We start from the raw sequence: 24207 nt of genomic DNA, 5'->3' as shown, positions 1-24207 counted from the left end.
AGTAGCAGTATCAGCGGCATTGTCAAAACCTGTTTAACTTCAGGGGGGATAACGCTCAGGCTCAGCCCAAGGCTGATGCCTATGAGGGTGGAAGTCAGTCAGACATACCTCCACCCTCCAATCCTACCAATTCTGACACCAACCATCCCTTCCTCATGGCACTCTCTACTTCTCTTCTGGGTTTGTTAATCCATTTCAATCAATGGCCACACAGAACTCACAGACCACATTGACAGTTAAGGGGTTTATTAAGGAACAAGGTACAACTTGGGCTCAGGATCAACAGGCTACAACTCAGGATCAGGATCTGAAAGCCTGGGGACAGTTTCCCTTCTTCAGTACAGGACAGCTCTCTCGGCTCCTCTTGGCCCCCTGAGGACAGGGCTCCTTTCGGTCCACAGAAGGCAGTTTGCTCTCAGTCCTGCTGTCTGCCACCACTGGCTCTGCTGCTGGGCCACTTCTGGGCCTCTGACAGCCTTCAGTTTTATAGTCCTTGACCAGTGTTACAGCTCTTTTAGGAGGTTTCTTGCCTCCCATTCTCTCTGCTGCTTCTTTCTGCTTCTTCCTGCTATTTCTCTTCTTGCTTCTTTTTTCAGACAAACCTCTGCAGGGCTGACTGTTTACATCTACAAACTCCTCATTAATTTCAAGGCAAGGTTATGCACTGATCAATACTCTCTTGGTAGGCCTCAGACACCTCATTTGCATAGTAGGTGTGGCTGGGCTACAAACTCACCTCATTTACATACTCTAGTGACTAATCTTTGCAAGATGCATACCAATCACAGGGCAGTCTACAGCCCAGGGATCGGCAGAAAGTATCAAACCAAGTTGCTTACAACTTACCCATGGAAATGTCAATCAACCTGGACAAAAGTAACAAACCCTCGGGGGTTTCCAAAGAACTGAGGCAAAAGCCCACATAATGGGACTCATTTCACCGCACATATCAAATATACTAAAGAGATAATTGGTCAACTGTAATGTACAATTGGAAACCCTGGTAGCATAGTGGTCAAGAGCTATGGCTGCTAACCAAAAGGCCAGCAGTTCAAATCCACCACGCGCTCCTTGGAAACCCTATGGGGCATTTCTACTCTGTCCTATAGGGTAGCTATGAGTCAGAATCGTCTCAACGGCAACAGCCCTTTTTTAAATGTACAATTGGAAAACCTGGTGACATAGTGGTTAAGCACTACAGCTGCTAACTAAAAGGTCAGCTTGAATCCACCAGGTGCTCCGTGGAACTCTATGGGGCACTTCTACTCCGTCCTGTAGAGTCGTTATGAGTCGAAATCAACTCGACGGCAATGGGTTTGGTTTTTTTTTTTTTTTTGGTAATGTACAACTAAAGAAATTACCCTAAATGTAGTAAAGAGAAAAAGAGGGAATATAAAGAACAGGTCAGTAAACATGGATAGAGTGAGAATGTCTCCCTGTGATGAAACAAGTTCCCTCATGTGGCCTTTTGCCTTATTTCTCTGGAAAAACAGCTTGAGAGATTTTTCCTCTAAGCCCCCAGGAGTTACCTTTGTCCTAGTTTTCTACACAAGAGGGCTTGTTACACTTCTTGGTTAAGTTTTAAACACTGTGGTTTCATGCTTTTTGTCTGCTCCTGGGCTGCAGCCTGCCCTGTGATTGGTATGCACCTTGCAGGGATTGGTCAATATAGTATGCAAATGAAGTGACTACAGCCTATTCAGCAAATGAAGTGTCTATGGCCTACTGAGAGGGGATTGGTTAATTCATGGACCTGCTTCCCTGGAAGGGCCATGCCTTGAAATTAACAAGGCATTTGTGTATGTATGCAGCTAACACCACAGAGGTTTGAGAGACAGAAAGAAGCAGGAAGAAAAGCAGCAGAGAGAAGAAACAGAGACAGGAGGCAAGGAACCTCCTAAAAGACCTGTAACACAGGTCAAGCAAGGGCTGTAACACTCAAGACAGCAACAGGCTCAGAAGGGACCCAGCAACAGAACAGGTGGGCGGCAAAGGCCCAGAGGGAGCACAGTGGCAGTGCCAGTGGGGACAGGCCTGAAAGGGGCCCTGTAGCAGAGTCAGTGCAGACAGACAGCAGGGCCAAGAGGAGCCTGTCCTGAAGGGGCCAAGAGGAGCCTGTCCTCAAAGAGCTAACAGAAGGCCTGTACTCAGGGACTGAGAAGAAGCCTGTCCTGAGGGGCTGAGAAGAGGCCTGCATGATCCAAGGAGCTGAGAGAGCTGTCCTGCAATGAAGAAGGAAAACTTTGCCTACACGCTTCCAGATCCTGATCCTGAATTGTACTTTGTTGATAGTGATCCCGAGTTGTACCCTGTTTCTTGAAAACTACTTAAGTCTAAATATGGTCTGTGGATTCTGTGTGGCCATTTTAACAAGTTATTCAAACCAGAAGAGAAGTAGAGAGAGCGGTGGAGGGAAGGCTGCTGAAAGAACTGGTGAAAAGTTTGGAAAGTGAAAGTATGTTTGACCTCCACCTCACAAGACGAACTTTGGCTAATCCTGGTCATTATCACTCCTTGAGTTAAACAGGTTCTGAGACTAGTAACTGCACTGCAGTGAATTACTTACTATGGTCCTTCTACGCATTGTCTAAGTAACCCTGGTGGTGCAGTGGTTAAGCACTTGGCTACTAACTGAAAGATCAGCAGTTAAAATTCACCAGCCGTGCTGCAAGAGAAAGATGAGGCAGTCTGCTTCCATAAAGATTTACAGCCTTGGAAATCCTGTGGGGCAGTTCTACTCTGTCCTATAGCGTCGCTATGATTTGGAATCAACTCAGTGGCTGTGGGTTTCACCAGTCTTTGTGAAACCTACCCAATGATTGGGTGGGACTATGCAAATAAGGTAGTTTTGGCCTACCAAGGCGACTGGACAGCTTGGTAATAATACAAACAAGGTGCACAGAACACCTATGGGTATGGGACCATGCAGATAATGTATGGAACCCTAATGAGGGGATTAATCACTTTTGCCATTCCACTAGGCTTAAATTGAGCTCATCCCAAAAGCTAAAGAAGGGACCTCACTACCAACAAGAACCAAGAGGAGTGCATACTTTTGACCTGAGGTCCTTGTGTTAAGAACCTCCTAGACCCAGGAGAAGGATAGCTGTGACACCAGAGAAGGTGAGACGGTGAAAAGTGGTTGCAAGTACAGCAGAGCCCAGCGGCAAAGAAACGGTGGGAGAAGAACCAGCAGACTGGCGCAAGAAGGCAAGGTGAGTTATCAGGTCCAGGGAGTAAGACAGCTACAATGGGCGTGTAGATCAATGGCTAAAGTGGGAGTGCCGACCCACAGAATGAGAGAGCCGAGTGCCTTCAGGCATAAGGCTTGCTGATGGAGCTAAGGAGCTTTGTAACACTTAGTCGAGCAGGGCAGAGGCCAGGCCAAGGGCCAGGGTTAAGAGAGGGAGACTGTAGTGAGGGGGCTGAGCAGAGCATGTCCTAAGGGGGCCAAGAGGAACCTGTCTTCAGGGAGCCAAGAGGAGACAGAGAGAGCTGTCCTGCACTGAAGAAAGGAGACATTGCCTACATGTTTCCTGATCCTGATCCTGAGTTGTAGCCCACAGATCCTGATCTCAAATTATAATCTGTTAAGTCCCTAACAAACTCCATAACTATGAGTATGCTCTGTGAGTTCTGTATGGCCACTGCAACAAATTATCAAACCCAGTCTAGAAGTACAGAGTGCCATGGAAGGAATGGCTGGTGTCACAAATGGTAAAAAAGTTAGAGGGTGCAGGTATGTTTGACCTCCACTTCATAGAAATCAGCCCTGGGCTGATGTTGATGGTGATTCTCTCTCTTACCCCTGAACTTAGAGGAGGTTGAAAGCTGCCTGCCATTTTTATACTACTATTACTATTAGTCCCATGTTACATATATTTATGAGAATGCTACTGTTCAGGACACTGCCCACCTCATCACCTCCAGGAAGAAACATCAATGAAACTTATTCAGACAGAAGTCTCATAGAATATTGAAGTCCCCCAAGGAACTTATCTTCTTTCTTCTCAAAAACTGGGCATAGCATTTAAATTATAAAGATTCCCTTAGGTTGGCCAGAAAAATATTTAATGCAATTGACAGCTAATATAACCCAAAAAATTCCCAGTCACATATTATGTGCAATGTAAATAATTCAATATTAATCCTATGAACAATATATTTTCTAATGTTGAAGTCAGAGTTGAAGTTTACTTCTCTCCAGCTTCTACTTTTCCAAATTTATCCTTTTCAGATGAACTGCACTGATATTTTACAGGCCTCTACAAATCCATTAGAAAACAAAGCAAAGAATAAAACAAACCAAAAGTCACCTGGGTTTTGACCATTTTCTTTTGTTCTTGGGACATTGCCAACAACTGGGATGCTTTGTCTTTGTCTTTTCTAGATCAGCTCTAATTTTTGTTCAGAAATTTCAGTCTCCCTTGAAGGATGTCCCCAGAAATGACAATATCCAAATCCTGGAACCTCTTCCTTCTTCCTTCACGTGATTCTTTTGTGGCTGGAGAGTCAGTGCCTGCAGACTGAAGGGAAAATACAATGTGAATGGGACATTATCTCTATCCCCAGGTGCTCCCCCTGCTGCTGGCACTCACCTTAGTGCAAAGCCCATAACACTGTTGACTACCCCTTTATTTGGTGACTCAGAACATTTTACACCCATGGGCAATAAACCTAAGATTCAAAATTAGCAGAGATACGAGTAAAAGATGTCTTTTCAAAAAATGGCACTTGGACAATCAGATATATATGTGAAAAGAAAATTATGTTTGATCCCTATTTCACAGAATACAAAACTATCAATTTGGGATCAAGTGTAACTCTCAATGACAATGACAAATCAAAGAACGTTTAATAAAAACGTAAGTTTACATTAGGGCCTGAAAACATAAACATGCCACATAAAGCACTAACTATAAATTGAAGACTATTTTGCTGAAGGAACTGTAAAGCTGCACAACTTAGAAAACACCTTTTGTAAAAATAGTGCGGGGGTGGTGTCTGACCTCCTGTAGCTTCATGAGAGGAAGGAGAATCAAGATCAATAGCCCAAAGTTGATTCTTATGAGGCACAGGTCAGACATGCCTCCTCCGTCCACCATCTTTACCAATTCTGACACCAACCATCCCTCCCACAACACTCTCTACTTCTCTGCGGGGCTCAACAATTCACTGCAATGACCACACCAAATTCACAGACAATACTCAGATAGGATTTATTAGGGAAGTAACAGGTTACAATTTAGGTTCAGGAACATTCAGGATACGGTTCTTCCATCAGGACAGCCTCTTCCCAGCTGTGCCAACAAGCACACCTGTCTCTGGCCCCTCGGCCTCTGCCCTGCTCAGGGGCAATTGTTACAAAGCTCTTTTAGCCCATGCCAATAAGAGCCCTGGTGGTGCAGTGGTTAAGAGCTTGGCTGCTAACCAAAAAGTTAGCAGTTCGAATCCACCATCTGCTTCTTGGAAACGCTACGGGGCAGTTCCACTTTGTCCTATAGGGTTGCTGAGTCAGAATTGATGGGATGGCAATGGGTTTGGTTTTTTTGTTTGTTTGTTTTAATAAGTGCCTGGGGCCCTGGTGGCACAGTGGTTAAAAGCTCGGCTGCTAACCAAAAGGTCAGCAGTTTGAATGTATCAGCCACTCCTTGGAAGTCCTGTGGGACAGTTCTACTCTGTCCTATCAGGTCGCCATGAGTTAGAATTGAATTGATGGCAATGGGTTAATAAGCGCCCAGAGACACCCCACTCTGCCATTAAGCCTTGGTCCAAAGGCACTCAGCTTTCTCACTGTGTGGTCTGGGAAGTCCACTGCATGGTTTCCCGTCAGTCTCTCCTGCCAGTATCTTCTGGTGCCTTTTCTCTGCCACCAGTTTTTGCTGTCTTCAGGGTTACAGACTGCTTTCTGTCTCCTGGGTCCAGGAGCTTCTCAGTACAGGGATCCTGGGTCTAAAGGATGCACTCTCCGCTCCTGGCTGTTCTTCCTTGGTTTTGTAGGTTCCTCTCTTTCCCACCTCTGGGGTGGCTCATTTCAAGCCCAGCAGTATGGCAAGACTGACCAATGCCGTTGTTGAGCCCCAACTACCATATCTGCAGAGTCCCATCCAATCACTTGGGTATCATCTATTAGTCTGAAGTTACATACACACTTTGAAATAACAATTTAAGTCTGAAGTACATATTCCCCCATAATGAGTTCACATTTGAACCACAAGACACGTACCACTATTTTCAAAACAGCATTATTTGTAATAACCCAATGTGGTGTGATAGATTGTTTTCATATGGCCTTTCTAGCCATGGTCTTTTAACTCCCATCAAATGATTAAAAAGATTAGGTACCTGTAAAATGGCATGGTGCAGGCATCTGGCCGACTCTAGCTTCATAAGGGGGAAGGAGAATCAAGATCAACAAACTAAGGCTTATTGCCGTGAGGCAGAGGTCAGACATACCTCTCTCACCAGCTCTTTTACCAATTCTGACACCAAATCTGTTCCTCCCAAGACACACTCTACTCCTCTGCTGCATTTAATAATTGCAAATAAGGTGCTTGTGGTCCACCATGAGGATTGAAAAGCTTGCTATATATGTAAATAAGGTGCACAGCACCCCTGTGGGGGTATGCAGTATAGTGAGTTACTTAATATGGCTCTTCTAGCCATAGTCTTTGTAACTCCCACCAAATGGCTGGGTGAGGACTATGCAAATGAGGTGCTTAAGGCCCATCAAGAGGACTGGATAGCTTGTTAATAATGTAAATAAGGTGTATGATACCCAAGTGGGGGTGGGACCATGCAAATAAGGTGTATGAAAACTTAATAATGGGATTGGCCAGTTTTGCCATAACTGTTGGGCTTAAAAGAGTAGTCCATCCCAGAGCAGAGGGGACCTACTACCACCAAGAAAAAAAAAAGAGCTAGGAGCAGAGACCATCCATTGGGCCCAGGAACCCTGCGCTGAGACCTGCCCAGAGGCACTTAGCTTTCTTGTTCCATGGGCCATGAAGCTCACTGCACCATCTCCTACTGGTATCTCCTGCCACTGTTCCTTTGCCACCACTTCTCAATATTTTCAGTGTTACAGCTCTCTCTCTCTCTTTCTCTCTGTCTCCTGGTACCAAGAACTTCTCAGCTCAGGGATGCCACATCCAAAAGATGCACCCCACTCCCAGCTGTTCATTCTTGGTGGTGGTAGGACCCTCTCTTTCCCACCTCTAAGATGGTTCATTGCAAGTTCAGTGTGATGACTAAACTGACAAATCCCCTTCGTGGGCCACAATTAACCCTGTCTGCACAGTCCCGCCCAATTATCTGGGTGAGAGTTATAAGACCATGGTAATAAAGGCCACACAAAAGTGATCCATTGCATGACAGGCTACCCCCTGGTTTTTTTAGCCAAGGTCATTCATACTTGGAGGATAACTCCTGAATATACGAGTCCACAACTCCCTTTACTTCTGACCAGCCAGTCATTCCTCTCTCTCATCCATAGCTCCCATGGGCTAGGTCAACGGGCGCCAATGGAACACGTTCAGACTCAGCCAGTCTCTTCACTGCTGTACTTTCTCCACTTCTATTCATGAGTGGACCCAAGTGGTAGTCACCACAGCGAGCATACCAAGCTGTCTACTCACCATCTTCCTTTAACTTCCAGTCCTGGAAGGGAGTTCCATCTGATGGACACTGACTTTTCAGGCCTCAACGCATCCAACAGCAAACCACTTGCTCAAAATTCAAAAAGCAAAACACTTTTTTTTTTTTTCTGCAGGTCCTTCCTTCAAATACAAACTTCCTTAAAAGGCATTTATACAAAGCCAACAGCCAATATCATCCTAAATGGAGAGAGTCTGAAAGCATTCCCCTTGAGATCGGGAACCAGACAAGGACGCCCTTTATCACCACTCTTATTCAACATTGTGCTGGAGGTCCTAGCCAGAGCAATTAGGCTTGATTAAGAAATAAAGGGCATCCAGATCAGTAAAGAAGAAGTAAAAGTATCTCTATTTTCAGATGATATGATCTTACACATAAATACAAACCTCCTGCTCTCTCAGCAGTTCTAGGTGGTTCTACATTACTGTTCAAAATCAAATTCTGCGTGGTGCTCAGGTTTTCAACCTAAGCCCCCACTCTATACACAGGGCTACTGCATTCAAACTGTGTTTCCAGGGCAAATCCTAGCTCCCTTTTTAGCATATTCAATTGAGTATTAGTTGAAGGCAGAGCTACACGCTCTCTGTGATCTATAATACCCGATATTCGTTTCTACCATACATTTAGTTCTGCTATACAACACTAAACCCATTGCAGTCAAGCCTATTCCAACTCATAGAGATCCTACGAGGCAGAGTAGAACTGCCCCATAGGGTTTTGAAAGCTGGTGGATTCGAGCTGCCAACCTTTTGTTTGGCAGCGGAGTTAACCACTGTACCACCAGGGCTCCTCTTTACAACATTAGGTAGGAGAAATATTCAGTATCCACAGTACATTCAGAAACCCTGGTGGCATAGTGGTTAAGTGCTATGGCTGCTAACCAAAAGGTCGGCAGTTCAAATCTGCCAGGCGCTCCTTGGAACCTCTATGGGGCAGTTCTACTCTGTCCTATAGGGTCGCTATGAGTCGGAGTTGACTCCACGGCAGTGGGTTTTTTGGTATAGTACATTCAGATAAATACATAACCGTTTTTTCAAATTACTCCAGTTTCATCCTCTTTCCTCTATACCTTAACTGTCTTCCCATTTATACACATATGACCTTGGACCTCTGGCTGGATGGAACCAGTATACCTAGGCCCGCTATCAGTCACCCTGCTTATCTGCCCTGACTTTTCCCCAGGCCACTCCAGCTGCAGCACAACATTCCTTTCAGCCATTAAAGGTAACAACAACCAAGTAACCATCTAAGAGCCAAAAACGTCACTTCCTAAGCCCACTTGTTCTCTCTTACGAAGTCCCATGCTTCCATGACCCTGAAGCCATTGTAAAGAACACCACTTCTGACGCCAAATGTAAAAACTGTATGGAGGTGGCATCTGACCCCCTCTAACTTCACAAGGGGAAAGGAGAATCAATATGAACAGCCTAAGGCTGAGTCCTAAGGGGCAGAGGTCAGACATGCCTCCTCTCTCCGTCATCTTTACTAATTCTCACAGCAACCATCTGTTCCATGGCATCCTCTATTTCTCTGCTGGGTTTGACAATTCATAGCAATGGCAACACAGAACTCACAGGCCATACAGTTATGGGGTTTATTAGGGAAGTAACAGGTTACAATTCAGGTTCAGGAACACTCAGGATACAGTTCTTCCATCAGGACAGCCTTTTTTCGGCTGCGCCCACAGGCACACCTCTCTCTGGCCCCTCAGACTCTGCCCTGCTTGGGCAAGTGTTACGAAGCTCTTTTAGCTCTGCTGATAAGTACCCAAGGAATGCCACTTGGCCAGTAAGCCCAAAGGCACTCAGCTCCCTCTACTGGTCAGCCAACCTACCCCACCAAGTGCCCAGAGGCACCCTACTCCCCTATCCAGCTTCCTACCCAAAGGCACTCAGCTCTCTTACTCCACAGGCCTGGAAGCCTACCACACTGTCTCCTGCCGATCTCTCCTGCTGTCGTTTCTCACTGCATTCAGTGTTACAACTCTCTCTCTCTCTCTGTCTCCTGGTTCCAGGAGCTTCCCAGCGCAGGGATCCCAGGTTCCAAGGATGTGCTCCATTCCTGGTTATTCTTCCTTGCTGGTAGTGGGATCCTCTCTTTCTCACCTCTGGGGAGGCTCATTTCAAGCCCAGAGAGATAGCTAAACTGCCCAATCCCCTTGGTGGGCCACAATGACCCTATCTGCACAGTCCCACCAATCATTTGGGTGGGAGTCAAGACCATGGAGAGAATGACCACACTAAAGCGATTCGTTGCCACACCTGTGAGGCAAAGGTCTAACACATCTCCTCTCACCAGCTTTTTTTACCAATTCTGACACCATCCGTCCCTCCCACAAGGCACTCTACTTCACTGCTGAGTGTGATAACTGCTTGCAATGGCCACACAGAACTCAAAGACAATATTCATGATTACAGGGTTTTAGGGAAGTAACAGGTTGCAATTCAGGCTCAGGAATGCTCAGGATACACTTCTTCGATCAAGGTAGTCTCTTCTCAGCTGTGCCCGCAGGCAAGTCTCTCTCTGCACCTTGACCCCTCAGCCCCTTGGCCTGCCCTCTGCCCTGCTCAGGTAAGTGTTAAAAAGCTCTTTTAGCTGTGGGAACACGTGCCCAGAGGCACCCAACTCTGCCAGTAAACCTTGGCCCAAAGGCACTCAGCTCTAGCTCCATGGCTCAGGAAACCTTACTCCACCAAGTACCTGGATGTACCTCACTCCACCAGCAAGCCTCCTTCCCAAAGACGCTCAGGTTTCTTGCTCTGTGGGCCAAGAAGACCACCACACCATCTCCTGCTGTCTCCTGCCTTTCTCCTGGTTCTGCTGCTGCTTCTTATTGTCACCAGCGTTACAGCTCTCCCTTTCTCTCTCCGTGTTAACACGGAAGCTCCTACACTCCCTTCCTCAGTGTCTCTCTTTAAGCCTAGCAGGAATACAAAACTGACCAATCCCCTCATTAGGGTTACACACACCTCATTTGCCAAGTCCCACGCGGTCAATTGGTGGAAGATACAAAAATTATGGCTAGAATGACCATATTATATAATTTGCTGTACTGCAGACCACCCCTGACTCTTCTAGCCATTGGCTCTTTTAAACCTGAAAGATTACTTTCTCCCCACAAATCATTTTACCACTCCAAAGGAGTCATTAAGAATTAGTCCTTCCACATGAGACTATGTGGACAACTCCTGTCTGGAAGTGAGACGAAAAGGCAGAGGGGGCCAGGAGCTGGTTGAATGGACAAGGGCAACACAGGGTGGAGAGAAGGAGTGTGCTGTCACATTAAGGGGAGAGCAGCTAGGAGTACATAGCAAGGTATATATACATTTTTGTATGACTTAATTTGTAAACTTTCACTTAAAACACAATAAAAAAAAAATTAGTCCTTCAATAAGGCAGAGTCTTTAGAATGCGGTTACTCAGTGCAGTGCAATGGATCTCTTTTGTGCAGCCTTTCTCACCACGGTCTTCTAACTCCCACCCAAGTGATTGGGCGAGTCTGTGCAAATAAGGTAATTACAGCCGACCAAAGGGACTGGTCAGTTTGGCAACCCTACTAGGCTTAAAATGAGCCATCCCAGAGGCAGCAAAGAGGATCTCCCCACCACTAAGGAAGAAGAATCAAGAGTGGACCTGGAATCCCTGCGCTGAGAAGCTACTGGAACCCGGAGACAGAAAGAGAGAGATGTAACACTAAAGACAGCCAAAAGCCATGGCATAGAAACATCAGCAGGATAGACTGGCATGAAACAGCACAGTGGGCTTCTTGGCCCAAGGAGTAATAAAGCTGAGTTATCTTTGAATAGGAAGCTTGCTGGCAGAGTAGGGTACCTCCGGACACTTGGCGGAGCTAAATTTCCAAGCTCATGGAGTGCGAAAACTGAGTACCTTTGGTTCGAGGCTTACTGACAGAGTGTGGTACCTCTGGGCACTTACGGCCAGAGCTAAAACTGCTTTGGAACACTTGCCTGAGCAGTACAGAGGCTGAAGGACCAGAGCAGGGACATACCTGAGGTAAGGCTACGAAGAGGCTGTCCTGATGGAAAAGCTGTATCCTGAGTGTTTCTGAACCTGAAATGTAACCTGTTATTTCCCTAATAAGTCCCAAAATGATGAGTATGCTCTGAGAGTTCTGTTTGGCCATTGCAATGAATTATGGAACCCAGCACAGAATTATAGAGTGCCGTGGGAGGGATGGATAGGGTTAGATTGGAAAGGATGGCGGAGAGAGGAGGCATAACTGACATTCACCTCATAAGAATCACCCCTGAACTGTTGATCTTGATTCTCCTTTCAGTTCGTGAAGTTAGAGGAGGTCAGACAGTGCCCCCATGCCATTTTTAAACTCAGCTATCTGTCATTCAGGTTTGCTGCAGGTGTTCACCTGATCTGGTCAGTTTCTCCAAATGTCATCACAGCTTCACCTTTTCTGGTGTCTGATAAAAATTTAACTGAGAGAAGATTATTTCCCTGCTCTGAAACTCACAAGGTATCAGCATAGCAAAACCTTAGAGGGAATTTAGTTTTTCCACTGTACTCTAGTCCAGCAGTGCCTCTCCATTAGTCCACTCTTTACACCTACTGATTCTAAGATTATAGCTTTTACAATCACAATTAACCCTTTTAACAACAACACTCACAACTGAATCATATAATCGTATCACCTTCCTGCCCCACTGTCTCATCCACAGACCCGTCAGGAAAAGGGGAATCTATTCAGTGGGTGTCTTAGGCTGAGTTCTCTAGAGAAGCAAAACCTGTGAAACGTCAAAGTTCTGTCCATTGGGAGGCTCTCCCTTCACCACTGTCCTTCAGGGAGGCTCCAGAAAAGGGCTTTAATGTTGCCCGCGTCTACTTTCGAGTGCTACCTGCGTATCACACGGAACCATCTGTAAACCAGGCACGAGCTTTTTCTTCCTCAGTCAGCTGATCTTAAGAAACTGCCCATGAGGCCATAAGTGCAGATGGGGAGATAGAAAGTAACGTGACAGGAGTGGAGGCCATGGGCATTTGGGCCACTTTCTCACACAATTTTTTTGTGCCTTCAGGTCTTGCTTGGGCCTGATCTCCTATATACCGCTTCCATTTAAAGATGGAGTGCTGCCGTGCACTTCCAACTTTATGACTCGGTCAGATAACACGCACTTCATGATGGGCAACTCAGGCTGCATGGTGACTTGGTGGCCCATAGTTAGGCATTCAGTCTCTAGTAAAGCCCAATAACAAGCCAAAAGCTGTTTCTCAGAAGGAGAGTAGTTATCTGCAGAGGATGGCAGGGCTTTGCTCCATAATTCTAAGGGTCTTTGCTCCATAATAGCTGTGATTCAAGAGGGGCCTGCAAGAGACCCTAAACGGCGTCTCTATCTGCCACGGACACTTCAAGCACCCTTAGATCAGCAGAATCTGATGGCCCAAGTGCCAGAGCAGCTTGCACGGCAACCTGAGCCTGTTGCAGTGCCTTCTCTTGTTCTGGGCCCCGCTCAAAACTAGCAGCTTTTTGAGTCACTTGATAAACAGGCCAGAGTAGCACACCCAAATAAGTGATATGTTGCCTCCAAAATCCAAATAGGTCCCCTAGGCATTGTGCCTCCTTTTTAGTTGTGGGAGGGGCCAGATGCAATAACCTATCCTTCACTTTAGAAGGAATATCTCTATGTGCCCCACACCACTGAACCCCTAGAAATTTCAGTGATGTGAAAGGCTCCTGAATTTTTGAGGGATTAATTTCCCATCCTCTAGTATGCAAATGTTTTATCAAAAAGTCCAGAGTCACTGACACTTCTTCCTTACTAGGTCCAATCAGCATAATGTCATCAATGTAACGGACCAGAGTGACATCCTGTGGAAAGACAATCAAGGTCCCTGCGGACTAAATTATGACACAGGGCTGGAGTGTTGATATAGGTCTGAGGTAGGACAATAAAGGTATATTGTTGGCCTTGCCAGCTGAAGGCAAACTCCTCCTGGTTGTTCTTCAAAACAGCTATGGAGAAAAAGGCATTAGCCAGATCAACAGCTGCATACCAGGTACCAGGAGATGTATTAATTTGCTCAAGCAATGAAACCACATCTGGAACAGCAACTGCAGTTGGAGTCACCACCTCGTTAAGTTTTCAAAATTCCACTGTCATTCTCTAAGATTCATCTGTTTTTTGCACAGGCCAATTAGGCAAGTTGAACGAAGATGTGATGGGAATCACCACCCCTGCCTTCTTCATGTCTTTGATGGTGGTAGTAATCTCTAAAATTTCTCCAGGAATGCGGTATTGCTTTTGGTTTACTATTTCCCTAGGTATGAGCAGTTTAATGGCTTTCACTTGACTTGTCCTACCACGATAGCTCTTACTCCATTTGTCAGGGATCCACTGTGGGGGTTCTGCCAGTTATTGAGTATATCTATTCCAATTATGCATTCTGGAACTGGGGAAATCAATACAGGACGGGTTCGGGGACCCACTAGACCTACTGTGAGATAGACACGAGCCAGGACTCCATTCATAACCTGACTTCTATAGGCTCCCACTCTGACTGGTGGACAACAGTGATGTTTTAGGTTTCCTGGAATTACAGTTAGTTCAGAGCCAGTATCCAGTATTCCCAGAAAAGACTGTTTATTTCCTTTTTCCCAATGAACAGTCACTCTCATAAAAGGCCATAGAACTCTTCGGGGAAGGCTGGGAGAAAGATTAACAGTATACCTTTTTGGCAGAGCAGTGAAGTTCCTCCTCAAGGGGACCCAGCCTCCCCTTCATTCAAGGGGTTGTGGGTCTTTAAAGCCACTCAAGTCTGGGAATTGATTGAGGGGCCGTGACTCTCTATGCTGGCAATTCAAGTTAGACTCCTGTTCACTTGACCTAGAATCCTTCTGCTTGTACAGATTGTGGTGCAATATATCACTTTGTGCGGCCTTTCTAGCCGTGGCCTTGTGACTCCCACCCAAATGAGTGGTAGGGGCTGTGTGATACGATAATTGTGCCCCACCAAAGGGATTGGTCAGTTTCGCCATCTTGCTGGGTTTGAAATGAGGCACCCTAGAGGCAGGAGAGAGAGGATTCCACCACCATGAAGGAAGTAGGGCCAGGGACAGACAGCATGTCCTTTGGACCATGAATTCCTGCACTGAGATGCTTCTGGACCCAGGAGAGAGAGAGAGCTGTAACACTGAAGAGAGCAAGATGCAGCAGCAGAGACCCGGCAGCAACCCTGCTACAGACAGAAGACAGCACGTTGGCTCTTCTGGTCCTCAGAGAGAGAAAGCCGAGCGCATCTGGGCACAGCAAGAGGGCCAGGGAGAGGTGTGCCTGTGAGCACAGCTGGGAAGAGGCTGTCCTGATGGAAGAACTGCATCCTGAGTGTTCCTGAGCCTGAACTGTAACATGTTGCTTCCACAATAAACCCCATAATCGTGACTCTTGCCTGTGAGTTCTGTATCACCACCACAATGAATTATCAAACCCAGCAGAGAAGTACAGAGTGCTGTGGGAGGGATAGTTGGTGTTAAAATTGGTAAAGATAGCAGAGAGAGGAGGTATATCTGACCTCTGCCTCACAGGACTAAGCCTTGGGCTGTTGATCTGGATTCTCATTACCCCATGTGAAGTTAGAGGGGGTCAGACACTGTCCCCATGCCATTTTTACACAGAGCAGGTAAATATTTAGTAGATTTCCTATTTCACTCCTAGGGTCACCATGACTAAGCAGCCAATGCCATAAGTCCGTACAAGTCAGACTATTCTGATTACTGCTTTGACTCTGCCATCCATCACGGTAACCACACCCACCTTGTCTTTGTCGATTGAGTGCCACCACTTGGTCCCTACTACCACAGGGTCCAATCAACCCCATCGTAATTAGATGTCTTAATTAATTAGGCAGTTCCCACTGTCAAATCTGACTTACATAAAATAGCAATCACAGCAGTCTTCAAGGATGCTGGGACTCCCTTCACAAATTTGTTCCTCACTGTTGTTCTTAAAGGTGCGTCTCTGGACACTATGTGTGGGTCTGTGGGTCTAACCTGATAAACTCGCTCCAACATGCCAACTTTTCTAAGCCTTTGGATACCTAATGCTTTCTACAGTATACCAACACACATCAGGGGCTTCCACTTGATTTAGTGCAGCCCACTGTGTAATTCACGCTTCAGCAACCAAACCAAATAACCTATTAGATCGTTTCCTGACCTCTTGAGCTGAAACACTAAATGAAGAATCTATGCTTACTGGGCCTTATCAATAACCTCAGACTGATCCATTTTTATGTTCCTTGGAGCATTATCCCACACCCTTAATAGACATTCCCACACATATTCCCCAGGTTTCTGTTTGTACATATTAGAAAAATCAAGCAGTTCTTTTGGGGTGTAGCACACCTCCTCCTGGGGCATACTTTGTACTTCCACTATTGAAGCTCACTGGGACTCAAGTTGTTAGAGGTCTAGAAGCCAAAATGAGCGGCAGAGATGTGTTCTGAGAACATTGAGCGTTCTCTTGTAAGGTATCTACCTCACGTGATGCCCCAGGGAATGACTGATACAAAGGTTCTTCAGACACAGCTGGTTTAATCTCACTGGATGGGGTGGAAGGACTACTGGTTTTACTGGTGATGGTGGCTTAGCAGACAAACATGGAGTAATCTCTTCAGGTGGGAGTGATAGGGCTGGTTCTGTTGGCAGGATAGATTCAACAGAACTTAGGGGCTCAGTATCCCCAGTTTCCTGATTATCTGCCCAAATGTCTCCATCCCAAGTTTCAGGATCCCATTTCTTCCCAATGAATGCCCTCTCTTTAACTTCAGACACCACTCAAGGTTGGGAATTACTTGGTATTATAATTCAGCAACTCTTGTGATAAGACTCTGGGTTTTGTTTTTAGCAATACTAGCTCTGTTATTACAAGAAATAAGGCTTTCCCTTAAGGTATAAGCGGAATCTTTTAGGTCGTTTATGTGGTGCTTCAGGTGTGACTCTGAAGCCCTGAGCTCATGTTTTCTTTCACCAGTTTGTCTAGTGAAAGTAGGACCAACAAATCAGCTTCCTGATACTTCTCATTATAACATAATTGTAGAAAGGTATCCAACATGCGATGACCTCAAGCCGAACATGCCACTAATACCTAATCTATTGATGGTGATAGTTTACATGTTTCTATTACCACCTCATACCGTGGATTAGCAGTGCCCTATTTACTAATGGAAGCAGAGTCATCAACATCTGTAAGACTAACGGGACTCAAGAACCAATTTAGAAAACTCGTCCGTAAAATTTTGTTTCTCTAGAACCACTTATCTTAGACTGAGTTTTCTAGAAAAACAAAACCAGTGAAATGTGTATATATATACATATACCCAAAACCCATTGCCGTCAAGTGGATTCCAACTCATACCAACCCTATAGGACAGGGTAGAACTGCCCCATACAGTTTCCAAGGAGCACCTGCTGGATTCGAACCGCCAACCTTTTTGTTAGTAGCCATAGCACTTAACCACTATGCCACCAGGGTTTCCACATATACACGTATACATATACACAGACAGGGAAAGATTTACATCAAAGAAATGGGTCACGTGGTTGTACAGGCTGGAAAGTCCCAAATCCATGGGTCAGGCTGGAGGCTTCTCCTGACTCATGTAGCTGCAGGGGCTGGTGAACTCAAGATCCAGGCTGCAAAGGCCGATGAATCCCAAGATCGGCAAGTAAGCTGCTAGGTCAAGTTCCAGGAACTGGGTGTCCAACGATCAGGAGCCAGCTGCAGGATCCTGAGCAGACAAAAGCCAGTGAGCCTTGCCAGAAAGTCCATCCATATTTGATGCAGGCAACACCCCCAAGGAAATTCCCTTTAAACTGATAGGCTATTCATAGGAGCTCCCTTCATGGAGGTGATCACATTATATCAGATCTCATCACGGAGGTGACTGCATCATTATACGATTGCCAAATTACATCATAATTGCCAAGCCACAGTTGAGCGCCTCCCTTGTCACCTCATTTTGTGTGTATGGACACCCACAGAATCGTGTAAGCAAGCCACTTCATGCGGTTATCTTCCCCTATTTTAGATAGCCAATGTTTTAACTGTCCATCCCTATCATACCAGTACTCTGAGAAGACAAGCATGTAACTTGTTCTTGAAAGGTCTTCTGTTCTGATTGGAACTTTCGAGCACCTTCATCCATAAGCACAGTCTAGCCCAGAGCAAGACATGAAGCTATAGCAATCTGCACTCGCTCACGGAGTAAAACCTCTTTCCATTCATCACGTCAGGCTCTGGTCAGCTCATCCCTAGCCATTCAAGCTAGGTCACAATGGATAGCCCCTTCTTTCTCTCATCCCTAGCCCCCTTGGGCTAGGTCAATGTGCTCTACCCATAAACTCAGGAGTCTACACAACTCCCTGCACTTCTGACCAGCCAGCCCCCTCTCTCTCACTCTCATCCCTAACCCCCATGCGCATGGTCAACAGGTGCAAATGGAAAATATCCAGACTCAAACTGTCTCTTCATTGCTGTACTTCCCCTACTTCTATTCATTCACTGAACCCAGGTGGTCACCGCAAGTGAGAATATCAAGCTGTCTACTCCCAATGTCCCTTTAACTTCTAGTCCTGGAAGTGGGTTCTGACAGGCCCTAACTTTTCCTGCCTTAATACACCCAAAGGCAAACCACTTCCTTGCTCAAAATTCAAAAAAGTCAATTTTTCTCCTGCAGGTCCTTCCTCCAAATGCAAATCTTTTGTTCTCTCAGCAATTCTAGGTAGGTATGCATGTCTTCTCAAATGCATAATCTGGGTGGGGCTCAGGTTTTTGACCTAAACCCCTACTTTATACATAGGGCTACTGGCTTGAAACAAAAAATCTGTGTTTCACTGGGCAAACTATCTTTCCCCTTTCACCATGTTCAATCAAGTATTGACTGAAGGTGGAGTGACACACCTTCTGGAATCTATAATACCCAATATTCATTTTTATCATACATTCAGGTCTGTTTTACAACACTAGGTAGGAGAAACATTCAATATCTACAATACATTCAATTAGATACGTAATCCTAAACACACAACCCTTTTTAAAACATTCTGGTTGCATCTACCCTTCTCTACCACTTCACTATCTTTCCACTCATATGCATATGGCCTTGGGCCTCTGGCTTGGTGGAACCAAAATACCCTGGCCCCCATCAACATTCCAATCATCTGGCCTGGTTTTTGCCCCAGGCCACTGGAGATGCAGCTTTTCTCCCTCTCAGCTGTAGCATAAATTTCCTTTCAGCCACTACAGGTAACAAAGTAACCACCTATGAATCAAAAGTTTCACTTCTCAAGCCCCATAATTCTTTCTCTTAAAAACTCTCATGCTTCCATGAGTCTGGAACCACTGCCAAGAATCCCATTGCTGACACCAACCGTGAAAACGGTATGGCAGGGGCATGGTCTGACCTCCTCTAACTTCACAAGGGGGAAGGATGATCAAGATTGACAGCCCAAGGTTGATTCCTATGAGACAGAGGTCAGGCATGCCTCCTCTCTCCACCATCATTACCAATTCTCACACAAACCATCCCTCCCATGGCACCCTCTTCTTCTTTGCTGTGTTTGATAATTCATTGCAATGGCCACAGAGAACTCAAAGACCATTTTCGCAGTTATGGGATTTATTAGGTAAGTAACAGGTTACAATTTAGGTTTGGGAACGCTCAGCATACACTTTTTCCATCAGGATAGCCTCTTCTCAACCTTACCCCAAAACATGCCTCTCTCTGGCCCTCAGCCTCTGCTTGGGCAAGTGTTACAAAGTTCTTTCGGCTCTGCCGATAAGTGCCCTAAGGCACCCGACTCTGCCAGTAACCCTGGTCAAAAGGTGCTCAGCTCTAGCTCCTTGGGTCAGCAAACCTAGTTCTGGCAAGTACCTGGAGGCACCCTACTCTACCAGCAAGCCTCCTGACCAAAGGCACTCAGGTTCCTGCTCCATGGGCTGGGTCCTGACTATGCTGCTGCCACTTCTCTGCTGCAGCTTCTTGCCATCTTCAGTGTTACAGCTCTCTCTTTCAGTCTCCTGGTTCCTGGATCTTCTCAGCACAGGGGTCCCAGGTCCAAAGAACACACTCTGCTCCTGGCCCTTCTTCCTCGGTAGTGGTGAGATACTCTCTTCCTACCTCAGGGATAGCTCACTTCAAGTCTAGCAGGATGGCAAAATTGATAAATCTCCTCAATGGGCTACAATTATCTTATTTGCACAGTCCCACCCAATCACTTGGGTGGGAGTTATAAGACTACTGTGAGAAAGGCCATACAAAAGCGATCCATCGCGCTGCAGGCTGTATTAAGTGACTCACTGCACCACGGCACCATTCCTCCACTGTTCAATCTCATGCTCATCATTTTCTTTTAAATCCTCACCAGACACACATTTAACGTTTCTAACAACATTCTGTTGCTGGTGCCATCCGTATTCTCTAAGACAGTAGACACTTTACAGCTCTCCTCACTTCATTCTTAGCCCTCGTTAGATGTGCCTCTGGCATACACAATTCTATCGACAGTTTCTTTAACGTCATCTAGGATTTTAGTATTAGGCACCTTAAAACCCTTCAAGTCTCCACCATTATCCAATTCCAAAACCACTTCCACATTGTAGGGATTTATTACAGCAGCACCCCACTGTTCCAGTACCAACTTCTATCTTAGTTATTTAGTGCTGCTATAATAGAAATACCACAAACGGGTTGGTTTAACAGACAGAAATTGATTTTTTCATAGCTTAGGGTGCTGGCTCCAGGGAAAGGTTTTTTCTCTCTGTTGGCTCTAGGGGAAGGTTATTCTCTCTTTTGAGCATCTGCTCTGGGGTGAACTTCATGTGGATTGACATCTCTCTTTCCTCATCTCTGCTACTTGCTTACTTGTTTAATCTCTTTTATATCTCAAAAGAGATTGACTCAAGAAACACCCTATACTAATCCTGCCACATTAATATAACAAAAACAATCCTTTCACAAATGGATTATAACCACAGGGACAGAGGTTAGGATTTACAACACATATTATTGGAGAACACAATTTAATCCATAATGGATATATTAAAAGAGAAAAAAAAGTGGCACAGGCAAGGAATATGAAGAATTAATGAGAGAAATGACCCAGATAAATTAGACATTTTCTAGTAGTCGAGCGCTTTTACATACATACTTGGGTAGAATAGCTCAACATACCTAAAATCATCTGCATGCCATTCCTAACACTACCAATGGAAACAGGATACACAATGACTAATAAACTGGGATATGGCTCACCTTGCCAGAGGATAAATAAAATAGCTATTCTCTCAGCATAGCAGAAAGCGTGCTTGTATGTGAACCTTTGTGTGCCAAAAGGCCTCACATGAAACCAAACCTACTGCTGTCGACCCTATAGGACAGGGGAAAACTGCCCCAAAGGGTTCCCAAGGAGCAGCTAGTGGATTCGAACTACTAATCTTTTGGTTAGCAGCTGAGCTCTTAACCACTGCGCAACCAGGGATCCAAGGTCTCACAAACAAGGACTCAACCCTACTTTTGCAGAGCGAAAGCAGCACTAGACCTGTGGACGTTGTGGTGGATTAGTCTCTCAGACAGTAGTTAGCCAACCGCTGGATGAGAGGAGAAAATACATGATCATCTAAACAAAGCTTTCTAATTACTGCCAAGGGAATGTACCACCTTCTGTTCCAGCAACCGAGGTTCCCGGGGTCCTGGGATCTCAGAGCTTCGTCCTCACAAGCCTCTGTACCACAGACACGGACCACCCTCAGGTCCTTATTAAGGCGAAACCTAGACCAGACACCCCCTACGATGTCCATCCCCCTGCTCCAACTTCACTGAGCCCATTATTAAACCCCGAACCCGAACCAGACACTGCACTCATCGTAAATACCACATCCATCCCTTACAAGCAGAGTGATGCGCAAAGACCCCGTACCCTGACAGTCGGGACAGCCTTAATCATTGCACAAAGAGCTCTACCAATTCTGACCCCCAAAACATCGGACTCCCACCTGCTTCCCCAAGCACCTCCAACCCAGCCCTCCTCTCAGGAATTCCATGCCCTCAAGACACCACGTCCACTCTCCTACCACCCCCTGTTTCAAGAATAAAAATACACACCCACCTGTCTTTCTCTGAAATCACAAGATGTTTCGAAAACTTGCGTTTACTTCCGCGAACGACTTTTACTTCTCCGCCCCTCGCACAGAATCCGTGCTCGCCTACGGAGGCCGAAGAGGGTCTGGTACTTTTGCAATAGTGCGGACAACCGCATTTCCCTCATTGCCTTAGGAGGTATTATGTCTGTGCCCTTCATGTCGCGTCTATCTGGAGGCGGCCATATTTGAATACAGGACGTACAGAAAAAAGGGGGGCGTTTCTGTGCCAGTAGCCAGTGTTAGAAAAGAAATAATCAAAACTCAAGGAAATTGGAACAAAGTTTATTCTGAACAGTTATTCTATATGCATATTGGGAGACCATTTTGATTTCAGAAAAAGTAAATGATTCCAAGAAGCAAGGTACAAAGAGGGTTAGAAAGAGAAGACCAAAACCAAAAAAGCCCCTTGCCTTAGAGTGGATTCCGATTCATAGCTACCCTAAAAGACAGAGTAGAGCTGCCCGATAGAGTTCCCAAGGAGCGCCTGGTGGATTCAAACTGCCGGCCTGTTGGTTAGCTCTTAACCACTAGCCACCATGGTTTCCTAGAAGAGGAGGGATAAATATAGAATGTCAACCTTCAGCTAGCTAATCTCAAAATGATTCATTGAGCCCTGCCCACCGCATTTTACTGATATGGACGATTATCACTTCACAAGGTGGTCTCTCTGTCCCTCCACCCAGCCATAACTTTTGAAATTCAAAATTAGTAAGCCTGGTTTGATAAAGGAAAGAAAGGATTTGCAAGTTTGGGGTGAAAGAAGAACCACTGGCGGATTAATTTTTGTCACGGATGCCTTTAAAGGGAATATTTGGTTTCCTGTGTAAGAAAAAACGAGCCTTGGTGAGCGTGGTTAAAGTGATTGCCAACAGCAAGGTCAACAGTTGGAAATCACAAGCCGCTCCCTGGGAGAAAGATGTGGCAGTCTGCTTCTGTGGAGATTTACAACCTCGGAAACCCTATGGGGTCGCTATGGGTCAAATCAACTTGAAGGCAGTGGGTTTTGGTTTGTGTAAGAACACACCCAAATGAAAGCAAGATATCTGCTATCAATTTCTCTCTTTGACACCACAGACGGCCAAGAAGGGGAGGAAGCAAACAAAACTGTCCTACTGCTTGTCTCCTGGACCCTTGAAAAAATGGATAGTTCTTCAGTGGCTCCAGCTGCACAAGGAAAACATGGCTCGCATCATATCGTTTTCAGCAGGCTAGGCAAAAAAGTATTATGACAGTCCTTTAAACACTATGTTAAGAAAAGAAAGAAAGTTTGGAAATGGACAAGTGGGGAGTTCAAGTGTCAGTACAGCAGAGACATGCTCCTGGTAAGATACAAGGAAAAAGGGGCAAAGCCCAAAAGCTTCTAACTGAAAATGGCTGACACAAAGTAGCTGTAAGGATAGAAGAAGGTTTGGAGAAGCTAGTACTGTATGAGAGTGGCCATCACAGAGCAGAAGAGCAGGTGTAAAGAGTCTAGATTATATTTCAAGCAGTAGATTATATTTGGAGTGGAGCATAGGGGAAAGGCCACTAAAGCAGAGGCCAGTAAAAGCAAGCAGACTGCCAGGACTTTCTTCCTAGTCCATCTTAGTAAGGAAGCTCCACTGGAACCTCTTCAGCATCATAGAAACATGTGCATTGGCTGGGAATCAAAGCCTGGCTTCACACTTGGTGGTCGACAGTTCTCAGACTGAATCAACACTACCTCAACCTCTTCATTCCATTTCTCAGCCAGCAGTTTTGTTTATGTTTGTTTGTTTGTTTTATTGTGCTTTAAGTGAAAGTTTACAAATCAAGTCAGTCTCTCACACAAAAACATATACACCTTGCTACACACTCCCAATTACTCTCTCCCTAATGAGACAGCCTGCTCCCTCCCTCCACTCTCTCTTCTCTTGTCCATTTCACCAGCTTTTAACCCCCTCTACCCTCTCATCTTCCCTCCAGGCAGGAGATGTCAACATAGTCTCAAGCGTCCACCTGATCCAAAAAGCATACGCTTCACCAGCATCCCTCTCCAACCCATCGTCCAGTGCAATCTATGTCTGAAGAGTTGGCTTCTGGAATGGTTTCTGTCCTGGGCCAACAGAAGGTCCACGGGCCATGACCACTGGGGTCCTCCTAGTCTCAGTTAGCCAGCAGTTTTTAATGCACAAGCAACTAAGAATATATATTTTGGGGAATTATCTGAAAATAAACCAAAAAAAAATCTGTTGCAGTTGAGTTGATTCTAACTCATAGTGACCCTATAAGACAGACTAGAACTGCCCCACGGGGTTTCAAAGGAGCGCCTGGTGGATTCGAACTGCTGACCTCTTGGTTAGCAGCCATAGCTCTTAGCCACTGCACCACCAGGGTTTCCTATCTGAAAATAGGTGTCAAAAAT

At 45.6% G+C, this 24207-nt stretch overlaps 1 protein-coding gene across 1 annotated transcript in view; it reads right to left on the bottom strand.

Annotated features, from left to right (window-relative positions):
• The window catches only part of LOC100671444 (zinc finger protein 432-like), a 30588-nt gene extending 8688 nt beyond the window's left edge, over window positions 1-21900 (bottom strand). Inside the window, exons 1-3 of the mRNA XM_064294143.1 lie at window positions 21791-21900; window positions 17203-17412; window positions 4317-4526 (exon numbers count right to left, since the gene is read on the bottom strand). Coding sequence (XP_064150213.1) covers window positions 4317-4352 — 36 coding nt within the window. The 5' untranslated portion in view covers window positions 4353-4526; window positions 17203-17412; window positions 21791-21900. The remainder of the gene's footprint in view (window positions 1-4316; window positions 4527-17202; window positions 17413-21790) is intronic.
• Window positions 21901-24207: the final 2307 nt, after the last annotated feature.

This window comes from Loxodonta africana, chromosome 11 (assembly GCF_030014295.1).
Source record: "Loxodonta africana isolate mLoxAfr1 chromosome 11, mLoxAfr1.hap2, whole genome shotgun sequence".
In the NCBI taxonomy this organism is placed as follows: domain Eukaryota; kingdom Metazoa; phylum Chordata; class Mammalia; order Proboscidea; family Elephantidae; genus Loxodonta; species Loxodonta africana.
Note: the sequence above shows the minus strand (reverse complement) of the source record. Positions and strands in the feature narration are given on the sequence as shown.